General features: G+C 39.6%; 2 protein-coding genes across 6 annotated transcripts in view; one reads left to right on the top strand and one right to left on the bottom strand.

The window, feature by feature from the left end:
- Positions 1–7: 7 nt before the first annotated feature.
- Positions 8–14,907, top strand: RNF141 (ring finger protein 141). Of its 2 annotated transcripts, none has more exons than XM_083410907.1 (6): positions 8–222; positions 2,106–2,308; positions 3,252–3,360; positions 5,505–5,686; positions 9,484–9,591; positions 11,422–14,907. In XM_083410907.1, the coding sequence occupies exons 2-6, from the start codon at positions 2,166–2,168 to the stop codon at positions 11,570–11,572; spliced, it is 693 nt and encodes a 230-aa protein (XP_083267033.1). In that variant the 5' UTR covers positions 8–222; positions 2,106–2,165; the 3' UTR covers positions 11,573–14,907. The 2 variants fall into 2 exon arrangements, with proteins under 2 accessions (XP_083267033.1, XP_083267034.1); XM_083410908.1 differs by lacking the exon at positions 8–222 and adding an exon at positions 335–471.
- Positions 14,908–16,216: 1,309 nt separating this feature from the next.
- The window catches only part of AMPD3 (adenosine monophosphate deaminase 3), a 34,316-nt gene continuing 26,858 nt past the window's right edge, over positions 16,217–23,674 (bottom strand). For all 4 annotated transcript variants that reach the window (XM_083402624.1, XM_083402626.1, XM_083402625.1 and 1 more), the window contains exons 11-15: positions 22,694–22,857; positions 19,998–20,118; positions 18,783–18,956; positions 17,890–18,000; positions 16,217–16,947 (exon numbers count right to left, since the gene is read on the bottom strand). In XM_083402624.1, the coding sequence (XP_083258750.1) occupies positions 16,771–16,947; positions 17,890–18,000; positions 18,783–18,956; positions 19,998–20,118; positions 22,694–22,857 (747 nt within the window). In that variant the 3' untranslated portion in view covers positions 16,217–16,770. The remainder of the gene's footprint in view (positions 16,948–17,889; positions 18,001–18,782; positions 18,957–19,997; positions 20,119–22,693; positions 22,858–23,674) is intronic.

The following is a 23,674-nucleotide window of genomic DNA, read 5'->3' as shown; positions in this document are numbered from 1 at the left end:
CAACCAGAAAAACCAACGGCAGGCAGAGGGCGCGCGGGGGAGCGGGCGAGGGGAGCGCGAGGATACGTAAGCCGAACGCGACGGGAGCCGGTTTGGCCCATATGTCGAGCTTTCGCGTCGCTCGCCTAGCTGTAACCGCGAAGAAGAAGAGGAGCGAGGCCTCCTCTGCGCCCGGAGGGAGGCGGTGCCCGCGACCAGGAGCAGGATGCCGAGGCGCTGCGGGTGAGGCTCGAGCTCCCTCCGTTTCTTGGCTGCGGATACAGCGCCCCGAGCCGCCCTTCCCACCCGCCGCCCCTGCCCAGAAGCCTCGTTGCGCGGGCTCGGGAACTGAGGAAACCCCGCCCTCGGGCGTTGGGAGGCCCGGGAGCGCCCGTCTCCGCTTCCCTCCGGCAGCGTTTGGGGGCCTCGGGCCGCGAGCGGGGAGGGAGGAGAGACGGCGTCGTGGCGGCGGTTCTCCTCGAGGGGCTCCGGGTGGGTGTGGCGCTGCTGGGCGCGGCCCCGTGAGCTCTGGGACCTCGGAGAGAAGGGGGCGCGGCGGGGCTGCCTTTCGCTCCTGAGCCCAGAGCGCAGCTTGGCAGGTGCCAGCCCCCCAAGGGGTCCGGCTGCCCTGCCGCTCTCTGCGGTTTCTTGTTGATTTGGGGCCGGGTCTTCCGATTCTCCTCCTCTTTCTCACGAGCACGCTCTGTTTCAAAACCGAGTTTGGAAAGTAAAGCTGTTGCCCTGCTCTGTGGGGCCTAAGTGGCTGACAACAACAGATACCCGTTCGCGGTACCTCTTGTGCTAAAGCGAGGGTCAGAAAACCCAAGCACGTTCCAACCTCGAAAGGACTTTGAGCCACTTGTTTATCTGTTTCGTCAAATATATATGTATACCGCTTTGTTGTGTAAAAAAAAAAAAAAAAAGCGCACAGACACACAAACAACCTCAAAGCGGTTTACAAAAACACTTGTGTCCCATATTATTTTGAAGTGCTGGATTCTCCTGTGATGTCAACGTAGGAGGAGGCTGGGGTTGGTATAACTGTTCAGCCACCCAAAAGAGTGTTGTAATTACTTGTTTTTAACAAAAGATCAGTTTGATAATAGTTATATCAAACATGCTTTTCTTTACATGCTCACTGTGGTGAAATAGTGAGGAGAGGATTGCCTTTTTCTAGAATTACAGGTTAGCGAATGGTTGAAACATTTGTTTTAAGGAGCTTCTTTCTGCTTGTTTGTTTTTGTGTAAAAAATAGGTACATAGGATGTAATATCCTTTTACTTTTGTTAGGTAAAAAAAAGTTTTGCCTTGGATTTATTATGAGCATGTGATATTTGGTTGCTCATGAATCTCAGTTATTCTATATATAACTTCTAGAAGTTTGCAAAAATGAACTGCAAAGTAAATAAGACTTTTACAGAGTGTGCCGTGGTCTTGCAGTTCTTACATCTGGCATTCTCATTATGATTTTGCCTTGTATTCCTAGGAGTCTGTTGTATCCCTGCGTATCTGTTTTAGGAAATTAAAGCATTTGGTCTATTTACTATTTGGCAGTGATTAAAAGAATTTGTAAGCTAAACTACTATTTCTCAGTCCTTAAAGTACATGTTAGTAAGTCCTTATTTAAAATACATATATTTAAAACTAACATGGCAAATTGCAGCTTAAATTGTAGTAGTTTCTAAACCACATGTATAATTTAGGAAGTGTGTTCCATGTTCAACTTTTTAGATGCTCTTCCGATTAACAGTTTATTAAACCTTGCTGTACCCTGTTATTTTCTGGATGGCTTAACATGAATAGCCAAGCCATTCATGAGCAGGTGCTGCATTTTGGTCTACAAGGTTTTAATATAGCAGATGCATTGTGGTTGACTGTAATTGCATTTTGTGTATTACAGTTTCTGTTCACATAGTAAGTATATTCACAGGGGACTAAGTAAATTTGCCTTCTTGTTACAATAGTGCTTGTGGTTGTGCAATTTTGGTCTTGGTATCTGTACAGATCTTGGTGCATAGCTGTTAGCAATTTATTAAAAGTAAAAGAAAAGCCCAATCTTGAGTATTTCATCCAGTGTTGATTATTTCATACTAATACAGTACAACGTTTTTAAATTTGTTTATCAGAAACTCTCCAGATAAGTGGATCTGCCTTTCTTCTTGGATGCTGAGCTAAAGAACATCATCATGGGCCAGCAGCTCTCAAGCCAGACACACTCTGCTATTAATAAGCTGCCAGAAAAAGTAGTCAAACATGTATCCCTGGTTCGAGAAAGTGGTTTCTTGACATATGAAGAATTTTTGGGGAGGGTAGCTGAAATGAATGACACGTAAGGCTTTTTCAGTTTATTCTTTTGCATTTAAGATGACTCAGTATTTGAAAGAACATCCTCCTTAACACTACAGGCAACTCCTTGTTTGCTCATATTTGGAACATGCCTGACCACCCACACATGTGCCATTTTTGGCTGTGGAATGACCGACATGTGCAATGACCCAAAATGCAACCCCTGCACAAATGGGAAGTTGCCTGTATTCCAAAATGAATGTGTTAGCTGTTTCTGGTGGTGGTGGGAAACCTAATGAAAGATATACATCAGATGTTCTATTCAGTGCTAGATAGTTCTGTCTCTTTGATTGTAGAGTAAAATATAGTCTAGCAGTTACATTAACGTTGAAATGTGCATGTTTATAAAATTCCACATGGATAGCCATTTTAGTATGTTGCAGAGAGGGAAAACATTGTGGTATCTAACAATAATGTAGTGGTATAAGTTAGTGTTGGCTACAACCCACCTTATGAAGTGTATGTTCATAAAGTATTTTAGCCAGCATATGTGTAGGGGGAAGAAGAACTAATTTCTTTGGCAAGGTACTATATATGCAGCTGCCATCACAGTTTACAGTACTGGGTTAGATGGACCAATAATCTGTAAGGTAGCTCCATATATTCATATTCTTTAATTGCATTAAAATATATGCCCTCTGTAGGGGCACAGATGAGGATGAGAGATAGGAGACATAGGTAATGTGTTATCTTAGGAATCCCAAGCTGAGGAAGATTTATGAAAGCTACATCGTCATTTTATTGTGTATTAAAATATAGATGGTAGTTGTACATCCTCAAGGATGTCTGTTTCTTGTGTATGTACTAGAATTGGATCTCTAGATTAAAGCGTAGAATAGTGGCTGTTCTCATTTCTAATCTAGATTGAATTGTGCTTTACAAATTTATTTCATACTGTGAAATAAATGGATGTTAAATAATTTCAGAACTGCCAAGTTGGGTTCTGGCCAGGACAAGCACCTGTTATTTGAAGTACAGCCAGGTTCAGACTCCACTGCTCTCTGGAAGGTAGCTGTTCGAGTAGTGTGTACTAAGGTAAGTTTGTAGAATGGTAAAATTTCTGTAAATGTTGATGCGGGGGGGTGGGGGTGGCATTTCTCCTATATCTTTGGTGCGGGTGGAACAGATATTTTTGGAAAATTGAATTTATTTCTTTTTCAATACTTGTTTTTTAAAGTGCTCTTTACATATCAAAAGTTACTTTGTTACTTTAGGAACATAAAACGCGTCGTGTATAACTTGGTTTCCATAGAATGCTGGGTATATTAAAAGCACTGTTTATTCAGACAATAATTGCAAATTGAATTTATTTTTTAAGTTTTTGTTACAAATGGAGTTACAAACTGCTGAACTGCAAGGAATCTAGTATCTCTTTGGTTCTGCCAGCTTAGGAGGAGGTGGCAAAAAAACAAACAAACCCAGAAACCATCATTATAGTAAAACAAATTATTACATATTCAGAAAATTATTATGTCTTCTCCAGTCCTCAGTAGTGTCAGGCAAACATAAAAAGAGGTGAGGGGGAACAAAATTCAAATGAACAGTACATGAAATTTAATCTGTCTCTTTTTCTAAGACTTCCCTGTCAGTTTCTGTTTCTTCATATTTGTCATCCTATTTATCATGGATTTCTAAAAACTGAAAGTTTGCCATAGCTGCTACAAGTTTCTACCCTTTCACATGTAAATGTATTTCTTGATTTGATGTGAGTGTTTCCAAACAGATCAGTTTCTTTCACATGCTGCATAAGATGGAGAAATCTTAAGTAGATAAGAAGCAATAGGCATCAGAGGCTGCATTGTGCAAAGGCCTTGTTTGCGGGAGGGATATGCTTGGCAGAATCCCTTATTACATTCCTTGGCCAAATACCTGAACTTTTTTATTATTATTATTATTATTATTATTAACATTTGCTTATATAACACCATCTATGTACATGGCTCTGAATGCATTTAAGATAGGAAATTTTACTGGGGGTGGGGCTCATACGATCTAAAACAATATAAACAATACAATAAAATCAGTAGAGCAACATCACAAAATCCAAGGTCATTAAGGGAACCCAGTAAAAGAGTACAATCAATCATGTCAAAGGCCACAAAAAAATCAAGAAGAATAAAGATGGAACGTAAACCCTTTGATTTGGCAACAAGAATGTCATTAGTATGCTTCATAAGTCATCTCAGTAGAGTAGAGAATAAAATCAAGGACCAAACTAAAATAAAGAAAACCCAGACAGAAAGAATAGACAACACACTCCAAGAGTTTAGAAGCAAAAGGCAGCAAAGAGATGGGACAATAACTAGAAAGAGAAGAATCAGTAGATTTTTTTTTTTTTAAGAATAGGAGAAGCTGTAGCATGTTTGTATATTAGAGTGAATGAGCCAGAAGAAAGAGACAAAGTAGTCAGAAGACAAGATGGAACCAGATCAAGAGGACAAGTAGCAGGATTGGAAGAGTCCAGCACACTGGACAGCTCCTCTACAGAAGAGGAAACAGTTGAAAGACTAAGGAAGGGGGTAGGAGCCCATAAAACCACCATAGGAAAGGAACAGAAACAGCAAAACCAGTATGAACAGTGTGAATCTTACTATCTCAAAAGGCAGCAAAATCCTGAGCTGAGAGGGAAGGAGGAAGAGGCAGTGGCAGTGGTGTCATGTGGGGAGGGCCAGAGGGGCAGTGGCCCCAGGTCTCGCCAGCCCCTAAATAAAACATTTCAAAAACAAAAAACCTACGGTGGTGGAGCGGGGAGGGTTAAGAAAAAAGGTATCCAGATTCTCCCCACCCCACCCCCGGAAGTCACATCTCTGTAAGTATGTGAAAGTTGTTAGTTCTCTGATTCATCTCAAAATATATTGAGAACTCAATATATTTTGGTTGGACTTTGGTCCCATATGTAACTACTTTTAAAGTCTCAGTGTTGTGTTGTCTAATGCAACCTTTACAGTCATTCACCCAAGTCACTAAAAGGGAAACTATATGGATGGCCTTTCAAATGACAGGGTCATTGTGAGCATTCATAAGCCACCCACAGTGTGAGAAATCTCTGATCTTTGTACCATCTTTGAACTCTCTGTTTATGTCCTAGTTGGAGTGTGTACGTTTATAAACAAAGAATGCTGAGCATAGATAGTGAGGTGTTGAAGCAAAAATGGTAAGACTGCTTTCTGTATGTTTAGATAAACAAGACAAGTGGTGTTGTCGAAGCGTCAAGAATCATGAACTTATATCAGTTCATGCAGCTTTATAAAGATGTCACGAGTCAAGCAGCAAGTGTTCTTTCGCAGAACATTGCCTCAGAAGGAGCTGCCGAGGATCTGTCATCTGTTGCATCTTGTCAGGCCAGCATTTTGATGGGAAGGTATCTCAGTATTCTAAGAGATCCATTTATGTTTGAAGTTGAGCACACAAATCTCTTCAGCTCATTATGTATACATATTCAAACTCTCTCTCTCATTCATATATATATATATATATATATATGAATAATTTGCATAGAATAAAAGTTTAATGATTATGCTAGTAAGTCTTTCATCTCAACTTGGATGACAGTACATCTAATTAACTATTACAGTTACAAACTTCTGTTTTGAGCTGTATGCAAATAATACATTGGTAGGTTGGTACTGCATTGAATGAGCACTTGGGAGCCTGTTTCAAATTTTGTATATAATCTTGAGATAGAGACATGTTCTTCCTGCAAAGAGCTTGTATAATGAAAATCATCTGTTTTGCAACAGAAGCAAATCTATTTGCCATGTAAACTGGTTATCCTTTTTGAAACATTGCTTGAAGCATAGTCTTTCTCCGGATATGATCTGTTTCCACTTTTACTGAAGGTGAACTCTTGAACAAATGCACACATGCTACCTTGAACAGGTTGCATAATGTTCTTATATTTCCTGTTAAAGACGAGTACAACTACAAATACGATGGCAGCAGTGGAACCCTAAGTGTGTCTATGCTTCTTACCTATAAAGAGCAGAATTACTTTTTACTTCACATAGCATTACAGAATCTTTTCCTTTTCAAGTATGTATGAAACAGTGCTTTAAACTGGGTTGCAGACTTACGATGATCTAAGGTGTTTGTCTGGAAACAAAATGTAATGGCTTGAATAAAATGGAAGCACTAGGCCACCTATGGCCTCAATAACTCCCTGTCATTGAATCAGTGGCCAACAGTAGGAACATGGGAAAACTCTATTTTTTTAAAAAAAACCCTATAATACTGTTTTTTTATTTATTTTCATGTTACAGAAGATAAATTTTGATGAAACAATTGTTACAGCAGTAAACAATAAGTAACCTGTCCTTATAAAATGACATACTTTTATTATGCTATGTGTTAAAGTTTCATTTGATTACTCTGAGAGATCACACCACATTTTCCCATGAGTGCTGAGTGGATTCCTGCCACAGTCTGGACAAATTTATGTATTCAATAAACATTTGCCATATGTTATAAAAGGAATATGGATTGTGCTTGCCCTTTGCCGCTCTCACCTGGCATGTTAGTTTCTCAGCCAGTGCTATTGACCATACTCTGTTCTACCAAGAATCAATGTTCAGCCTATCACTGGTTTTCCAACATCTGGCTATCTCCATGACTCTATTTTTTGAAACACTTCCCCCCTCCCTATTTTATACATAGGGGTGGCCAATGTGGCACCCTCCTGATCTTATTGAACTTCAGCTCCCATCATCCCTGACTGTTGTCCATGCTAACTGGGACTGGCATGCTGTGGTGGACACTATTCTGGCTACCCCTGGTCTGGTTTCAGTGAACAGTGTCATATAGTGATAGGCCCATATGAATCTTAGGTTTACTGAAATATTCTGGAAAGGGGATGGGTTGTATCTTGGTGTTAGAGGGCTTGCCTTGAATGCAACAAGTCACAGGCTCAATCCCCAGCATCTCCAGCCAGAACCCAGGGAGGACCCCTTCCTGAAATTCTTGAGAACCACTGTCATGAACTAATGGTCTGAGTCAGGATAAGGCAGCTTTCTATGTTCCTAGGAATCATTCTTCAATCCATATTCCTTGAGACGTGTATTCTGTTACTTCCTCTTGCTTCAACTCTTATGTTTGTTTGTTTGTTTGTTTGATGTGATATGGGTGGTTTCTTTTGTTCATTGTATGGTGTTCAGAATAAAGCAGTCTCTTTGAATGCCATAGTTGTCCACCAGTATAGAACAAGGAACTAATCCTTGAGCTTTGTGGAGAGGGAAGGCCACATCATCTTACATTCTCCAGGGTGCCCTAGGATTACACCTTAACTTTTAGTAGTAGCAAGGATAGAGCTGCGCATTGCATTCTTAATCTAACTTGAAGAAAAATTGTTTAAATCTGACAACAGTCAGAACTGTTCTTTGTGGCTGCTTATGTTTTTTGGCATGTGAAAGTTGCTTCTTAGGTAGGTCTTCAACTTAAACCCAGAAGACTTGGGGAACTAGTTCATAAATGGTAGCCTGTTTTCTAATGAGTGGACAGCAAGTTACTGGAATCTGTGCCTATTTTGTTTTAGATATTCAAAGTGATGAGTGTTTGCTAGTCCTGAGGGATGGCTAGCTGTTTAAGGTAGTTTTAATGCCTAGTGGTGTTTATGGCAAATGTAAATAAAACATCTTTTTAATTAGGAGCAATATAGAGGGATTCTTGTTTTGAGAAGAGAACTGCTACATAAATAAAATTCCTCAACAATGGAAAATATGAAAATATAGTATTGATTCTAACCCTGGGTGTACATTTCTGCAGCAGTGATTTACTTTAGTGGCTGTGAGTTTCGTGTGCAGACATATCTTGGAGGATGAAAAATACCTGATATTTAGATCAAATATTCAAATGGAAAACAGCAGTTGACATGTGATCATAGAAAAATAAATACAGAGAACACAAAAAGTGGGAATAGATTCAAGGACGTAAAATGAATTTCTTGATCTCATGCAACAAAAATAGGGTGCCAAGAACTTGACTGCTGTAGGAAAATGTTTTCTTCTGGGCAGAGGAATATCATAATATCTTGTGTGCATGCTATAATAATGCTGTTTGTCCTGTGTTTTCATGCACACGTTAGCTTTATTTTGTGTTCAGAGCTGCAGCAATAAAACTATACCAGTAGTGAAGCAAACCCCAGCATTGACCGTTGTCTAGACATTCTCTTTATTCTTAGTGGGGAGAATTATGATTTTATCTGTCTCTGCATTTAAATGATGCATATAACTACTAGTGCTAATACTGTTTAATGGGAGTGCTTTGGCCAACTTGCATCTTGCAAACATTTTGTCCCCTATCCAGAAAGACAGGCCTGATAGTGCTCTGCATGGAAGCTGCTGGAACCAGACAGAACACATTTTCCTGTGTTCAGATGAAGTAGAACCAATAGCTATGCATGTATATATGCAGAAATGCACAAAGATCAAAGGTGGCTACCCACATGAATTGAGCCCACTTACAAATGTGGAAAAGCATTGAATCCACCCTTTCTGGGCGATATGCTCTGATTTTTAACCCTCAGCATATATTATGCTGATTTATTATTTATTTAAAACATTGGTACCTTGCTCAACGCGACTAACTGCAAAATCAAACCATATAACCATAAAACAAAACCATATAACATCAGTTATAAAAACATTAAAACTAAAAACAACTGTAGAAAAGCAATAACAATGTACCAGCAATAAAGATTATTCCAAACAAGCAGAAACATAAAACTATTTCAGTGAAACAACTATCTAGAAGCCAAAAGCTGCGTTTACAAAGATTGGTTTGGATAGTTTATGGAAGGCCATTAAAGAGGAGCGTGAGATATACCTCCCTTTGAGAAAGTTCTTTTCTCTATAATTGTGCTCCGGAAGCTAGTGGCTTTATATGTATTGGTTTTATATTGGATTTGTTTATAGAGAGCAGCTGTTTTGTATGCAACAGGAGATTGCTGGTTCAGACCAGTTGAGATAGGCTAGAAAACCTAAATGTAATGCAGTAGATATTACGTGGCATAGCCACCCATGAGCTGGACACCATATTATGAAATACAAACATGCACAACAAAAATAAGGGTTTATACAGAAGAAACATGCTGAGCAATGCCAAAATATAAATTTATCCCACTTCTAATTGCTATGATTGGGAATAATAGTTTTATCTGTATTGTAGGGTGAAACAGCTGACTGATGAGGAAGAATGTTGCATCTGCATGGACGGACGAGCTGATCTGATCTTGCCATGTGCTCACAGCTTTTGTCAGAAATGCATTGATAAATGGTAAGTTTGTGACACAGGCTCTGATTGCATTATTCTGTGAAGCAGTCCTGTAAAATTTGACCACTTTCCCTAGAATAAATTTGCTGAAAGGCACTGAAATAACACATCACTAGCTTTGTCTTGTAACAACAAGAATAGAAACCATTGATTTTGGTAGATAGCATGAGGTAAGGGATGTGTTATGTGGGAGCAACAAGCGAACTGGATTTTGGCAAGAAAATGTGTTCCTTTGTTGGGCATTCCCTGTTTAATCTCTTAAAAGATAAACCCTTCAGGACAAATACCTGGCAAGTTGCTAATGTCAAATCAAATTGCTGTTCATGTCAGCATCCGTCTGCATATATATATTTAAAACAAAGGACTGAATTCAACTAAACAGTTGCACTAGCTGAAGCCAGCGTGAGTCCTAATTACACGATGGAGCTCTGCCCCCACAATCAGACCAGTGCATGGGGGAAGGGCAGAGCAGAAATGTGTGCATTGTCAGTTTGTGCTTTTGCACAGTTTTGACTCTCAATGTTGACAGTGTTCAGATAATGGAGAAACTGTTTCAAACTGGAGCTTTTGCTCTGTTTTGAGTATGGAGTTACTTCAGAACCTTAAAAATGAAGGCTTGAAGGTATTTTGAACTGTGGTTTGTATCTGTATAAACTCTACTCAGAATAGACCCATTGAAATTAAGTTAGTCAAGTCCATTCCTTTCATACTTTTGAGTATGACTAAGATTGAATACAACCCTTTGAAATTATTACAGCACATTATACCTATATACCTTTAACTAATGATGCTTTGTGTAGGAAACAGCTTCTAAGTATCCAAAAAATGATATGTCTTTAATAGAATTGCAGCAGGGAAGATAGCTTCTGCACTTAAGGTAGTAGCCACCTGTGTTGCAAAGCAGATGCAGCTTGACTCTATTCCAAACTAGGCTTGAGCAAATAGTCAACTAGACAAAATGGTTTATGTAATCTGGTTTCAGGATTTAAAACCTAAAATCTTGTGACTTTTTTAAATAACTAATGTCTCATGTTCTAGTCTGTCTAGATTCCGAAGATAAACAGGGCTGCCAGTTCCATTTGAAAACTGAATGGAATCTCAGGAATCTCTAGAGGGCCCCATTGGAATAAAATTTTAATAAAAACATTCACGGAACTCTGTTAACATTTGGGCATTAGTGATTTCCAATATGAACATTAAACAGCATTATTCTTTCATACCACAGCACTCTGTTGTTTTACCAGGGATTTTTTTTATTTCACTCTGGAAGGAGATGTTACCAGTCTACTTGACACTGCTAAATACCTCCTGCAAGAACATTGTTCAGTTTTGACACAACAGCTTCAGGATGTTCACAAATTGGGAGGAATCCACAATGCTGCCCTTTGAATTGAAAGATTTCAAAGGGAGGTCATAAGAGGAAAAGGGAGGGGGGGACAGGAAAAAAGGAAGTTAAGGGTGTATAGATTGACTTTGTGTACCCTAAGCACTGATTATAGAAGAAGTAATGGTTTTAAATTACAGAAAGGTTGGCTTTGGATTAATAATTGGAGAAGATCCTATTTGGGGAAATTCCCAATGATAAAAGCAACAGAATATAATCAGTTATAGGGGTACTGTTCCTTGGTGGATTTCAAGAAAAGGCATGCTAATCATGTATTGAGGATTGTTTGGATATTTCTCTTCTATGGTAGTTCTAACATGCTGCAGTAAATCTTCTCTAGTCATGCCTGAAATGTTCCATTCTAACTTATAAGCAAAGGTAGCAATGGGTATTATTAATACTTCTTAAACTGTGTGATACTGACTTTTTTCTTCTGGCTTGTTACACAGGAGTGGTCACCACAGGAATTGCCCTATATGTCGTCTGCAGGTGACTGCAGCCAATGATTCTTGGGTGGTATCAGATGCACCTACAGAAGAAGATATTGCTACCTACATACTCAACATGGTAGATGAGGCAGGCCAGCCTCACAGACCCTGACAGGAACAAAGCCCATTGCCTTGAAATCTTAAAAGATTTCATTTATTGTTTCATTTCCTCATTGTATTGCTTTCTATAAAAGTCGTAGGTCTTTAAAAGTGACCATTTGTCTATGAGCCAGTTGTACACGTTTATACTTTTAAATGCTCATCAATAATTTCTCTGCACGTAGCACCTGCAGAAAGATATGTTAAGAGTTTTCCTACTTTCTATGAGACACTGGAATAGCTAATATTTGAGTTCTAGTATAAGCTCTTCTGTGATCATTTGTTGAAACTGAATTTCAATATAGATGGTCCAGAAGAATGTGGGAAGTTGCTGAGGGCCTGTTGTTCTAACACTCAGAAGCAATCCTTCTTTATGCAAGTATGTGTGTATGGCTCATGCCTGCCTGCTTACATGAATAGGAATTTGTCCCACATTTACATTTCAGTAACATCTACTGGCCCCTTGTGGCTTGCTTAGTATTGACAAATGCTTCCTTAAATCACCACTAATTGTAGCATGCTGTTTTGAGTCAAAATTTTCTGATGGCACACAATTTTGATAAAATGGCTTTTGCATTCTTGTTCAGGGAGAATGAGTTGTCTAGTCAACATCAAATAACTTCAAAAAACTTCCCAGGTTCACCAAGTCAGAGCTGCTTGCATTCAGGAATAAATGTGTTCATACCTTTGCTGATCACAGACGACCCAAAGTTTCTGATCACGCAACGTAGCATCTGGCTTTCAAGCTTTTCTAGACTTCCATTGTTAAATCACCATTATAACCGTAAAAAAAAAAAAAGATGGTGATCTGAGGTAAATAGATGGTGCTAGACTCCTTTCTACAGGTGCAATATGCTTTACTGTAACAAGAAGGAATGTGTTCTTTGACCACAATTGCTTTGCTTTAATGTCTTATGGAATCTGTAACCATGAAGCCTGTACTACTTGTTCTCAGGAGTATTGGTACCAGGACTGGATCCAGGTTTAAGGGTGGCACTCAGCAGATTATCTTCTTTTGGGCCCTCAGATTACTTTGTTAGTGGCAGATGGCTGCAAGCAACCATTTTACATTTCTAACAGCATCCTGGAGGAACTCTGTATGGAGGCATTATGGAAAATGACAACTTAGAGGAGGGATGGGGAACCTTTCTAGCCTTGTGGTCCAGGTTGTTAATGCCCCCACCTTGTGCAGGAGTTTGGCAGGTGGCCAGTGGCTAGAGATGCACACCTGTCAGTTGACTAATGTCACGATGTCTAGTGACATTTTTGCCCATAGGGGTCTACAGAAGCCTCCTTCAAAGAACAGGGCAAGATAAGACTTGGAGTTGAGCTTCTGAAAATGTTCACAGAAGCCACTGTCAAATGCTGTCTTGCCCTGCACTTTGAAAGGGGTTTTGCAGGCAGCATGATTGGCAATGTCTGCAAATACCCTTTTGGCCACGCTCTACCCTTACCTGCTGCACATCTGGGATTGCTGGAAATGTGTGAATTGTAACACTGCTGTTTGAGATTATGCTAAAGTTTTGCAGATACTTCAAGTTACTTGCAGGTTTAAAATACTGGTTAAAGACTTGTAGAATATATCTGAACTTTGCATTACAGAAGATGACAGATATTTCTGGCTTGTTTGAAGCCATCAAGTTCAATCTAGACAATTACAATATGGCTCAAGTTGTTTCCCCCATCTATAATGACTTGCCAAAATCAGAAATTAGACAGCAAATTAGACTACTGAATTCAGTGACATCTTTGACTTTGAACTCCAGTGTTAGGTTGTAATCCTGATATAATTTTCTTGGAAATGGTTCTCACTGCTAATTGATGAACTTCAATGGATTTAAAATCATAGTGAGCATTGAAGGGTTTGGGGATTTTTTTGTTGATTGTAAAAGTGATCATGTTAATTTTCCCCACCCTTGTCCAAAGTATTAGGAATTGGCAGAAGTGCCTAATGTTTTAACAGCAAGCGTTTTAAACCTAGTAAGCTCTTAAGTCTTCCTTCTTTAGTGAAGATTATCTTATCTGTTGTTAATATGACTTATACTTTGATTTTTTTAAACGTTAGGGTAATATTCAATGCTAGTCCTACTCAGAGTAGATGCAGTGAAGTTAATGGACATAGCTAACTTAGGTTCATTATATTCAGGGAGTGTACTTGAAGTAGGACTAATTTGAATAGAGTTCATTGAGTCCTAGATAAAGCCTTGCATACCAGACTCAAGCAGCTTGAAATTGGCCCGATTTGCATGTCACAATAAGTTGATGTTTTAATTGTGAACTTGCCTGCCCCCTCCCATGAGCAGTAAGGCAGAAATAAAGGTTTGTTGTGACTTGCTGTGTGTGTAGCAAAACATATCTAAATTTCTACCACATAAGCCATATAATGGATTGTTCAAACAAGGTGGGAAGAGAAAGCATGGTAGAAGTGGAGGTGTGTTAATGATTAAACTTACAAAAACAAACTGGCTTGTTTTGAAATGCTAACAAGGCTATGAGTATGTAGTCTATAATGTAAAGATGCAGGGGTACTTTTGATTCTAACACTAATATTGAAGCTTGTAAATAGGTGTAAACTGTGTGATATGTATAGCATTTTAAATTAATAAGTATACACAGTGGTGGAAGTACTGTAAAATGTATCTTGTTAAAATGTAGGCCACTTTACTCCTCTGTGCCACTACTGTTCCTCTCTTCTGCCTCCATGTCACTGTAGTTTTGTCCCTGTCTCTGAGTATTAAAAGGACTGGCAGCTCTCTAAGGCTATGAGAGTTTACTCCGAAGCCCATGGAGAAAGATGCAGCTTTCCCATGTGCTCTTGACAGACACCCTGCACATGGCAAAATTACAAAGCTGCTTGAGCTTACAGATGAGCAGTAATCCCAATAGTGCAAGGGTTTCTGCTTGTGCAGTGGGACCCCACTGCCCCTTGTGCCCTCAAATCTGCTGCACAGTTGGGAGAACCAGTCATACAGATTTAGGGCACTCACAGGGGGAAATGGTCCATTATGCAAGCAAGAAATCCTTGCTGTACATTGGATTTCACCCAGTATGTGTTACCACCAAAAACACCATTTATGTTTAAAACTGTAATATAATTCAATATTGGAAGAAAACTTGATTTGTCAATTTAATAATGTTGAATAGTTTTAGAACTATGACTTTTTTAAAGAGTGAATTTTCAGCAAAAGTTGAATTATGTGTAGCTCAAGAAAAAAATGCATTACTTCCCTGTTTTGCATTAATGTGAATATTTCTTAAGGGTTTGATAAAGAGTGTTAATAGCTATTAAACTTTCCAGTGTATTATATTGTTGTGAATATTGTGCAATAAACACTTCCGTCTCCTTCAGCTTTGTGCAATACTTGAAAATCCTGCCACCAGACCTCAGAAGAGAACCGTTTCTTATAGAGAAAACTGTTGTGTTTATTTCAATAAATTAGTTGTCTTCTTAGGCATCAGGTCCCTGAATGCAGGGGTTTACACTGGAACATAGGTGCTGTGGTAAATAAAAAGTCAGCAAAAGTGGCTATGGGTGTGATAGATTGCTTCCTTTAGTTCCAAAGTGTTACTGTAGGTCCTCAGGGATAAAATTAAATTAGGGTAGTATTTGTCACATTCTTTCACCACCATTTTTATGGATTACAAGTAAATATAATCTTCATTTTGGCTCTTCTGGAAAATTAAATCTAGCAATGGAAGGGTTCTGAGACCCTGTTTATCTTAGCCTTCTAGAATACAGAGGTTCCAGCTGGGAAACAATTCATAAACATCTGCTTAATACTGTATACTAGCTATAATGAAGATCTTTCAAGAACATGCTTGTCCTTGGTTGTTCAAAATGCTTGTTCAAGGGTAGGACATTCCATAACCATAAAAATAATTCAAAAGTGTGAACTTTCCACAAATTCTTAGGCCCGCTTACTCAAGAATAAATGCTTAAGCTCAGTAGGACTCATGTTTAGGATTTCTGCTTAAGTTACCTAGTGCACAGAGTAGGCATGTCAGTCTAAAGATAACAGGTGAGGGAGGGGGAACAAGCTCTCCCTATACTTAACCTACTCCATGGATTTGTGAGAAGATGCTCAAGATAGTGTTTTACGTTGGAGAACGAAACCTAATACTTTAAAATATTTAGTAGTTCTTTGTTTAAAGTAATCACATACATTTCCACCCAAGCCTTATGACGGGTATGAAAATAGCTTCCTCAGTGCAACAAGGTGCTGTGACACTGTTTTAGTACCATAGCAGCCATTCTGTTTCACTAGAATGTAAAACAACCATAAACCTTTAATCAAAACTAAGAAATCTTATATAATTTCCTAGTTAGCACAACTGGTACACACCATGTGACCCTGTGTATAGCAGCCTTAAGGGAAGTTTTAAATGCAGACTTTTCTGCACATACTCTTAATTTCTTAATACAGTAAGCCCGCAATTTACGTGGGGGTTACGTTTTAGGGACTGACAGATTTGAACAATGCTGGACAGCCAAGGGAGAGAAGACTTCTGAGTAGACATACATAGGACTGCTCTATAAGTTTCAGACCCTATGCCAGTATACCATAAGAAAACATAATGGTAAATCAGCATAAACATTTATGACTGATGTTGCTAGTCACCAAAGGACAATTTAAAAGATTTAATGAAACTACAAGAGCAATGGCCACACCTACGATTTATTGTGGTTTTTTTGTTGGGTATAGACAGACAAAATGTAGACAAAAGTAAAAGTGGCGAATAGGTTTTCCTATCATGTGCAACCAGGAAAAACATGCAGCTCTTTGGTCATATTCTTTTTCTTCCCTACATTCATTGCAATACAGATCAAAGAGTGTACACAAACTAGAGATTAAAGTGCCATAGATCCTTGCCTACTGCTAGCTAAGCATGGCAAAAGAGGTGCATGTGTGCTACCAGAAGCTGCAGCATGTTGCTTGTCTCAAAGCAGACACTCACGTATCCCAGATGCAAACACTATAAATATTATGCCTAGATTTGGAGTGCACTTTAAAACGTTAATTGCAGCATAAAGAAGATTCAGACCCTGCATCTGAGTATGTACAGCAGCCCTAACTATGCTTACAGAAACTGGACTTGGCAGCCAAGTCTGACGCAACGTAAGACTCCTGATCACCAGGCAGTTCTCCCCCCTGCAGTTGCTCATGTCCTCTTTTATGTTCACAGGCTTCTGTCCTTTGCACGATACCGTGGCTATTTTGACAGTGCAGTAATCTCTTCTGTCTTCATGGCATCAGCTAGGAAACTCAGCTCGTTGCATAGGTTCTCATATCTGTAAGCCATCCGAATCTGTGCAACATTAGTCTTTCGAATGTCATTTCCTTCAGGCCCTTCACAGGAATAGTTTATCCCTATGCACTTCTGTTTTTCCTAAGGATGAAACAACGTTTAAAGATGATAATCGACTTAAAGTTGCTTTGAATTTTAAAGGAAATGCTTTTTTTTTCCTTTTAAAAAAAACCATTAGGGCTTGGGTGGGACAATAGATGTCTCTCCTACCCAGCAAAAGCAAGAAAGAGACCAGAGACCAGTGGTTGCTCCTAGATGCTGTTAGATTACAACTCTAATCACACCTAAGTGTTGGCCATGCTGGCTGACCTGATGAAGTTTAAGTCCAGCAACATCTGGAGGGCAACATGTTAACCACCCACACCATGGAGGGAGTCATCTCAGCAGCAGCATTTATTCTGGCAGAGGAAAAAACTGCCAAAAAAGAAACAGCAGCTGAGGGCGATGAGAAGGTAGATGGCAGTAATACAGACTTCAGCTATAATGCCATAATCTGAGGGATTGTTGACTCAAAATGGCTGACATCTGGAGGCTGCTTTGAATAGCTTCCAGTAGCAGCTTCCTTGTACATGTTGCATAGTGCCTAAACACATGGATCTGGGATGATTCCATATCACTGCACAGGGGGGATTTACGGAGGTAAGAGAATAATTTCTCTGGTCCTTGTAATGCGTTCCTACACAAAATGGATTTAAGACAATTCCATGGGAGCCATTTCATAAGGCCACCATGTAGTAACCATTTTGTTATATACCTTGGCCTCCATTCACTCTCTAACTCTGGGCAGTCAATCACGCAATTTTTCCCTCTGTCAATAACCCAGTCAGGATATTCAGCCACTGGCTTCCCTTTCAACTTTCAGACTATCCTATCAGATGATAAATATGCATCCACATGTTTAATATAGCATGACTGCAGTCCCCATTCTGATCAGGCTTCCAGCTGCACTCAGATTCTAACTTGACGTGTCACACAAACAGCAGCACATACAAAACAGAACTTCCTGCAGCGCACGGAATTTACCTTATGCGACAAACCACTTTGTAGTACACTGTTCCTTGCTAATTCACACAAGTCACAAGTGCTCAGTTTCCACACTTGAGCTGCTATGGCATATTCCTCCATCAGTGCTTCCTTCAAACATAAAACATAATTATTTACTAGCTATGTAAACACACTTGTATACTTGTAAATAAGTTCAGTTAAGACAACTGTCCAATGGTTATTGGACCATCTCAAGTGGTGAGCTAATTGCTGAGAACTGCAGACATCATTGCCAACTGAGTTGTAGTTCTTAGGAAGGTATGGCTGGAGACAGACAATATATATGTTTATGTATTCAAGATTTAGGATTTAAGCACAAAGTAAGGAATCAAACGGAAAGCCAGACAAGAGCCAGGTGAGGAGTCATTAGAAATGCGTGGTTGAGGACCTGCAGGATTCTAAGCTCCCTTGTTCCCTTGGCATCCCATCAAAAAGAACCCTCAACTATGCAAAGTCCTGGGACTGACATAGTTAACTCCCTCCTACTGAGAGGAGGGGAAAGTAAGAAAAACTGTCCTCCTGGCTTCAGCAATCCAACAGGCCTTAGGAAATGATAGTATTTCTCTCTCTCACACACACAGCTAACATAGGATTGTTCTGGAACCGACTATGAATGATATTAAATGCCAGTCCAACTCAAGAGTAGACCCACTGAAGTTAGTAAACATGACTAGCTTAGGTTCATTAATGGTCATGATTCTACCCTGAGTAGGAGTTGAATATTATATCATGGCTGTAACCCTATGCTCATGGAATGCAGAAGGACTTTCTTCCACGTAAACATACATTTGACTGGGCTACTTCTTGGGTTGATGGGGGGGGGATTTATATTAATTCATTTTGAAATGCAGTGAACTTCCAAAATTACTTACTTTTGTATAGTGGAACTGCATTGGGTCATCTGTAGACAGAGAAACATGGAGTCCCTTGTGTAGAAATTCTCGGAGTGGGTTTTTTGAATACTCCAGGAATAGGCTGTTGTTGCTAAGAGGGGACATGGCAATGGGGATTTGTGCAAGATAAAAAAGATACTGGAGAACTGGACTCTGGACAAAAATAACAGAGAGAGCCATTATTCATTGGTACAGAAAGATAACAGGAAAGGAGATATTCAGTCAGAGGAAATGGAAAACGCTTGACTTCAATCATTAAACTTGGGAACATTTTAACCCTTCCTTTTCTTCCTAGTATTGTGACGGCTGCTTTTGTACTATTATTTTGTGTACTTTACAATTATCTGTTTAAATAAAGTTTATTAGCAATTAAAAAAATAAATAAATGCATGGGATATTAAACCAATGATTTACCATGAACTGAAGTGTTAAATATAAATGCATTCTGTTTGTAACAAATGAACTGTGAATTTAGAACAACCCAGCCCCTTAAAAGCCAGGATTCTGCAATGCAAAACCTCAAATCTTTGACCAAATGACAGCCCCACGTTCAGTGACCAAAGTGTGATTTTGTATATGTAACCAAAACTACATTTTCCTTGTTACAGAGTCTGTATTTTGAGAAATGACCTGAGCTCCAAGAAGGCAGTGAGAACAGGCATAATAAAGCATAGGTGGATTCAGAAAGAATGAGAAACAGAACTGCTGCATGAATGCTGGGGATAACCTCACAGCAGCTCTTCCTTTGGGAAAAGGCATCTAGATATCCCCCAACAATAGAACAACAATGGCATACTTAACTGCTCTCACAGAAGGGCACACAGTTTTGTTTTTCTAACAACATCTAAGGCAGAGGTTTCCAAACTTTTCATGTTGGTGACACACTTTTTAGACATGCATCATTTCGCGACACAGTAATTCAGTTTTGCTAGAAAAACGAGGTTAAACTAACCCCTTTCCAGTGCCTGGAGGAGTGCAGGGAGTGTTCACGCACACACTACCATGTCACAGTTTGGAAAGCTCTGGTGAAGGTTTCTAAACTGTGGATATTAGAATTGTATTGTCTCAAGTCTGCCACCCAGTGGACAATTGTTTTAAAAAATTATAGATGACATCTTTCATATTTGCTGACATTCTAACGTTCTAACCCTATATGGTTATATTTTATACTAGATGAATTGCAAAGGGCTGTACCTTCTTCAGCAGTAATCCATGGGAAATGTTGTCTGCAGTAAGAAAGGCTGACACCAGGTGAGTGATCGATCCAGCTTCTCCACAATGAGGCCGAAACAGGAAGGTGCTCATGCCTCTTTCCCTACAGAAATTTAAAATAAACCAAATTTTTAAAAATTGTCACCATGCACTCACACTTTGTAACTAATTCCCAAGTAATTATAAAATAACTTGTATTATTCAAGCTCACAACATCTGTTACATTAGCAAGCAAACTTCACCTGAGACCATGAATGAAGTGAGGCCTAAGGTGATAAACAATCCCACCATTACGGCCAGTCCCACCATTAAGACAAAACTAAGGGCTAATTATTATTATTTTGGCAGCTAACTATTACTTACTGAATTTATCTTTTTACTGTCATTGAAGGGCAAGAGGTGCTTGTGGGGTTTTCCACCTCAAGTGACAAAAATAATTTGGCTGGTCTTGGCCATGATACATCTTGACTAGGGATGGGAAAGTGCCATTTGCTTCTCTGCTTCAGGCAGCAAAAAGTATTGGGCCAGCCCTGCTTTACTGTGCTCAGTAAGGCTTCCTCCCCGTTATGTGTGTTTACGATTGCAGCCCAAAGGACTCATTTCAGGCCACAGGGTAACTAAACTGTGGGCCAATTGTAGTTTCTGTGGAATAACAGAGGCAACTTTTCCCTTAGCATTACAACTAATCCAGAATGCGGCTGACAGACTGGTGATTGGGAGCAGCTGCTGGGACCATATAACACCAGTCCTAAATGATCTACAATGGCTCCCAGTACATTTCCAAGCTCAATTCAAAGTGTTGGTGCTAACCTTTAAAGCCCTAAGTGGCCTCAAGCCCTGTATACCTGAAGAAGCTTCTTCACCCTCAGCGTTCAGCCTGGACACTGAGATCCAGCTCCGATGGCCTTCTGTTGGTTCCCTCACCACAAGAAATTAAAGTTACAGAGGGCCTTCTCGGTAGTGGCGCCCTCCCTGTGGAACGCCGTCCCATCAGATGTCAGGGAAATAAACAAGTATCTGACTTTTAGAACACATCTGAAGGCAGCACTGTACAGGGAGGTTTTTAATGTTCAAGGTTTCTTATGTTTTTAATATTTTGTTGGAAGCCACCCAGAGTGGCTGAGGCAACCCAGTCAGATGGGTGGAATAATAATAATAATAATAATAATAATAATAATAATAATAATAATAATGGCATCAGCTTGAAAACAAACAAAAGGCAGGGAAGATGCATGTCTGTGAGTTCACCAATTTCATCATATTTATTAACTGCAGCAGTTTCCTTCATTCCCATACCAAAAACAAACCAACCCGAAGAAGTAGTTAAATCACAAGACTGGACAGCAAGCAAGTTCCAGTGTAGTCAATTTCACTCCTATAGGTTTTTTTGTGTTTTTTTAAAAGACAATGTTCTCAAGCAAAAAATGTTCAAGACTAAATTAATTTAAAATATAAAATGTTATTGAAATGGTGGGGGATTTCTTTTCTTGGAAATACAGGTTGCTTTGCATTATTCTTTTTTAAAGGGTGGATGAAAGCACATGCAAAAACAGGGAACATGCTACACATATCTCACTGTGCCAATATACAAAACTAATCCTGGCAAGACAAAGAGGATCACTAATGATGCTATGGACACTACTTTATAGGTGTCAGTGATGTTTTTTGGCACACATCTAATGAAGAAGTACTGATTACTTCTATAATCTACTGAAAGCTGGTTCAGATGCTCTCCAGATGCTGCCTGAAGTGCAACAAAACCTTACAAAGTGTGTTTGATCCAGAAACCATAAGATTGAAAAAGTGTCTCTGTGTGTGTATGTTAGGCAGTTGATGAATCTACAACAGAGGGGGTTAACCTTTTCCAGGCTGATGGACCCACAAGATTGGTTAGTAATGTGGGGTTTTTGGGGTGTTTGTGGGTGTGGGTGTATTAGGCTCACAGTGAGGGCAGGAAAAGCCTTTTGAAATCACAGTATTGCAGTGGGGGCACAAAGCAGAAGTCAATACTTTTAAAAAACAAGCACTCTATTTTACTTTTTTTTTTAAAGAAAAGGAGTACAAGTATGGACAGGTCTTGGGGGCTGCAAAAAAACCTATTTGGTGGGCCAGATATGGGCCAGCCTACAGGCCTCAAGTTAGCTGCTCCTGGTCTATGAGACTGCCTACCGGTCTCTTAAAAAACACTTTTCATCCCTAGCCAACAAGAGACGCTACAGATACAAAAATATGCTCTTTTCATACTTCCTCAGACTGCAAAGTCTGACACTAGGGCTGTGAATGTGCAGTTCTGGTTAGTTTCTTCAATAGTACTGATTTTCTGCCTAGATGGCAGGAGCAGGGACAGAAGAGCTGGATTCAACCTTTTCTTCTGGCCCACAGATGATCAGCCCTGTTACAGAAGCTGCCACCCAGGACTACACATGTACAATCCTAACCTGATGGATAAGTCTGCACAGTGCTGTTTTGCACAATCATTTCCTCCTTTTGGACTGAATTGGTGGTCTTTAAAAAGCCTTAGAAGCGGGGGGGGGAGGGGCAGCTCTAGAAAGGAGATCATAAAAACACTTACATTTAAGTTGACAATGTTAGTCTGATTTAAGCTATGCTTCAAATTCCATGTTATATCTTTCTACTAAAGATGCAGAGATAAGAGGATATAAAACGTCACTACTTACTTTCTAAGGTTGTTCAGAACCATGATGTTTATGTACATGTAGTACAAGTAATAGCTATATGGAGGATTTTTTTCACTAGTCCAGTTATCAGGGTTGGGGCTCTTGTCAGAGAACATGTGGTCACTATGCTTGGATTCATCATCCACACTATCAAACCCTGTCACCTAGAAATCCAACAAAAACAGATGTGTGTGTGAATCAACTTCAGCATGAACATATATATATAAAGTCAGGGCATGGCTAGTTGTCTGCAAGGCAAGTCACTACTACAGGGAGTGGGCACTCAGGTGTTGATGCTTGTATCTTAGGCCAGAAATTCCACCATTTTTCCTTTTCCTTCCAGATAGCAAAGGCAGAAGATATTCCACACAATCAAACACTACCTACTGAAGTGTGTGCCCTCAATAGTTAAACTACAGCTAAGAAACATAATCATTATACTTTTTGTGATAGGGTGGGGAATTTATTGGTTTAAACTGTGAACCAGAATAGTCTGAATCACAGCTGAACCCAAAGCCCAAATTGTAATGGTTTACTAGGAAACAGTTCAGCTTCCAGCCATATAAAACTGGCATTGGACTAGCTTAAGTAGTGTCGTTAATATTTCTACAGAGCAGAATGTGCATGTTTACAAAAGAAATGTTGCTGTCAATGAAAATGGCTACTAAAAATAGAGTCCCCACCGCACCTGGGTACTATTAATTTTAATAGAATGTTCTTCATGCCCAGGGTGTCATTATCCTCCCACGTCACAAGACTGACGGCTGCTGAGCAAGAAAACACTTTGGGTATGTGATGAGAAAGCCCTACTGCAGTCTTCCTTAAACCCATTGCACCGCTAAAGCATTGCAGACTCTCCAGAAGAGGTGTGGAACACGTGGCTCTCCAGATGATGGACTCTCATCAGCCCCAGCCAGGATGGCTAGTGGTCAGGGATGATGGGAATTGCAGTTTGAAGCATCTGGAGAGAGCACCAGGTTG

This window comes from Podarcis tiliguerta (genome assembly GCF_965153285.1).
Source record: "Podarcis tiliguerta genome assembly, chromosome: 1".
NCBI classification, from domain to species: Eukaryota; Metazoa; Chordata; class Lepidosauria; order Squamata; family Lacertidae; genus Podarcis; species Podarcis tiliguerta.
Note: the sequence above shows the minus strand (reverse complement) of the source record. Positions and strands in the feature narration are given on the sequence as shown.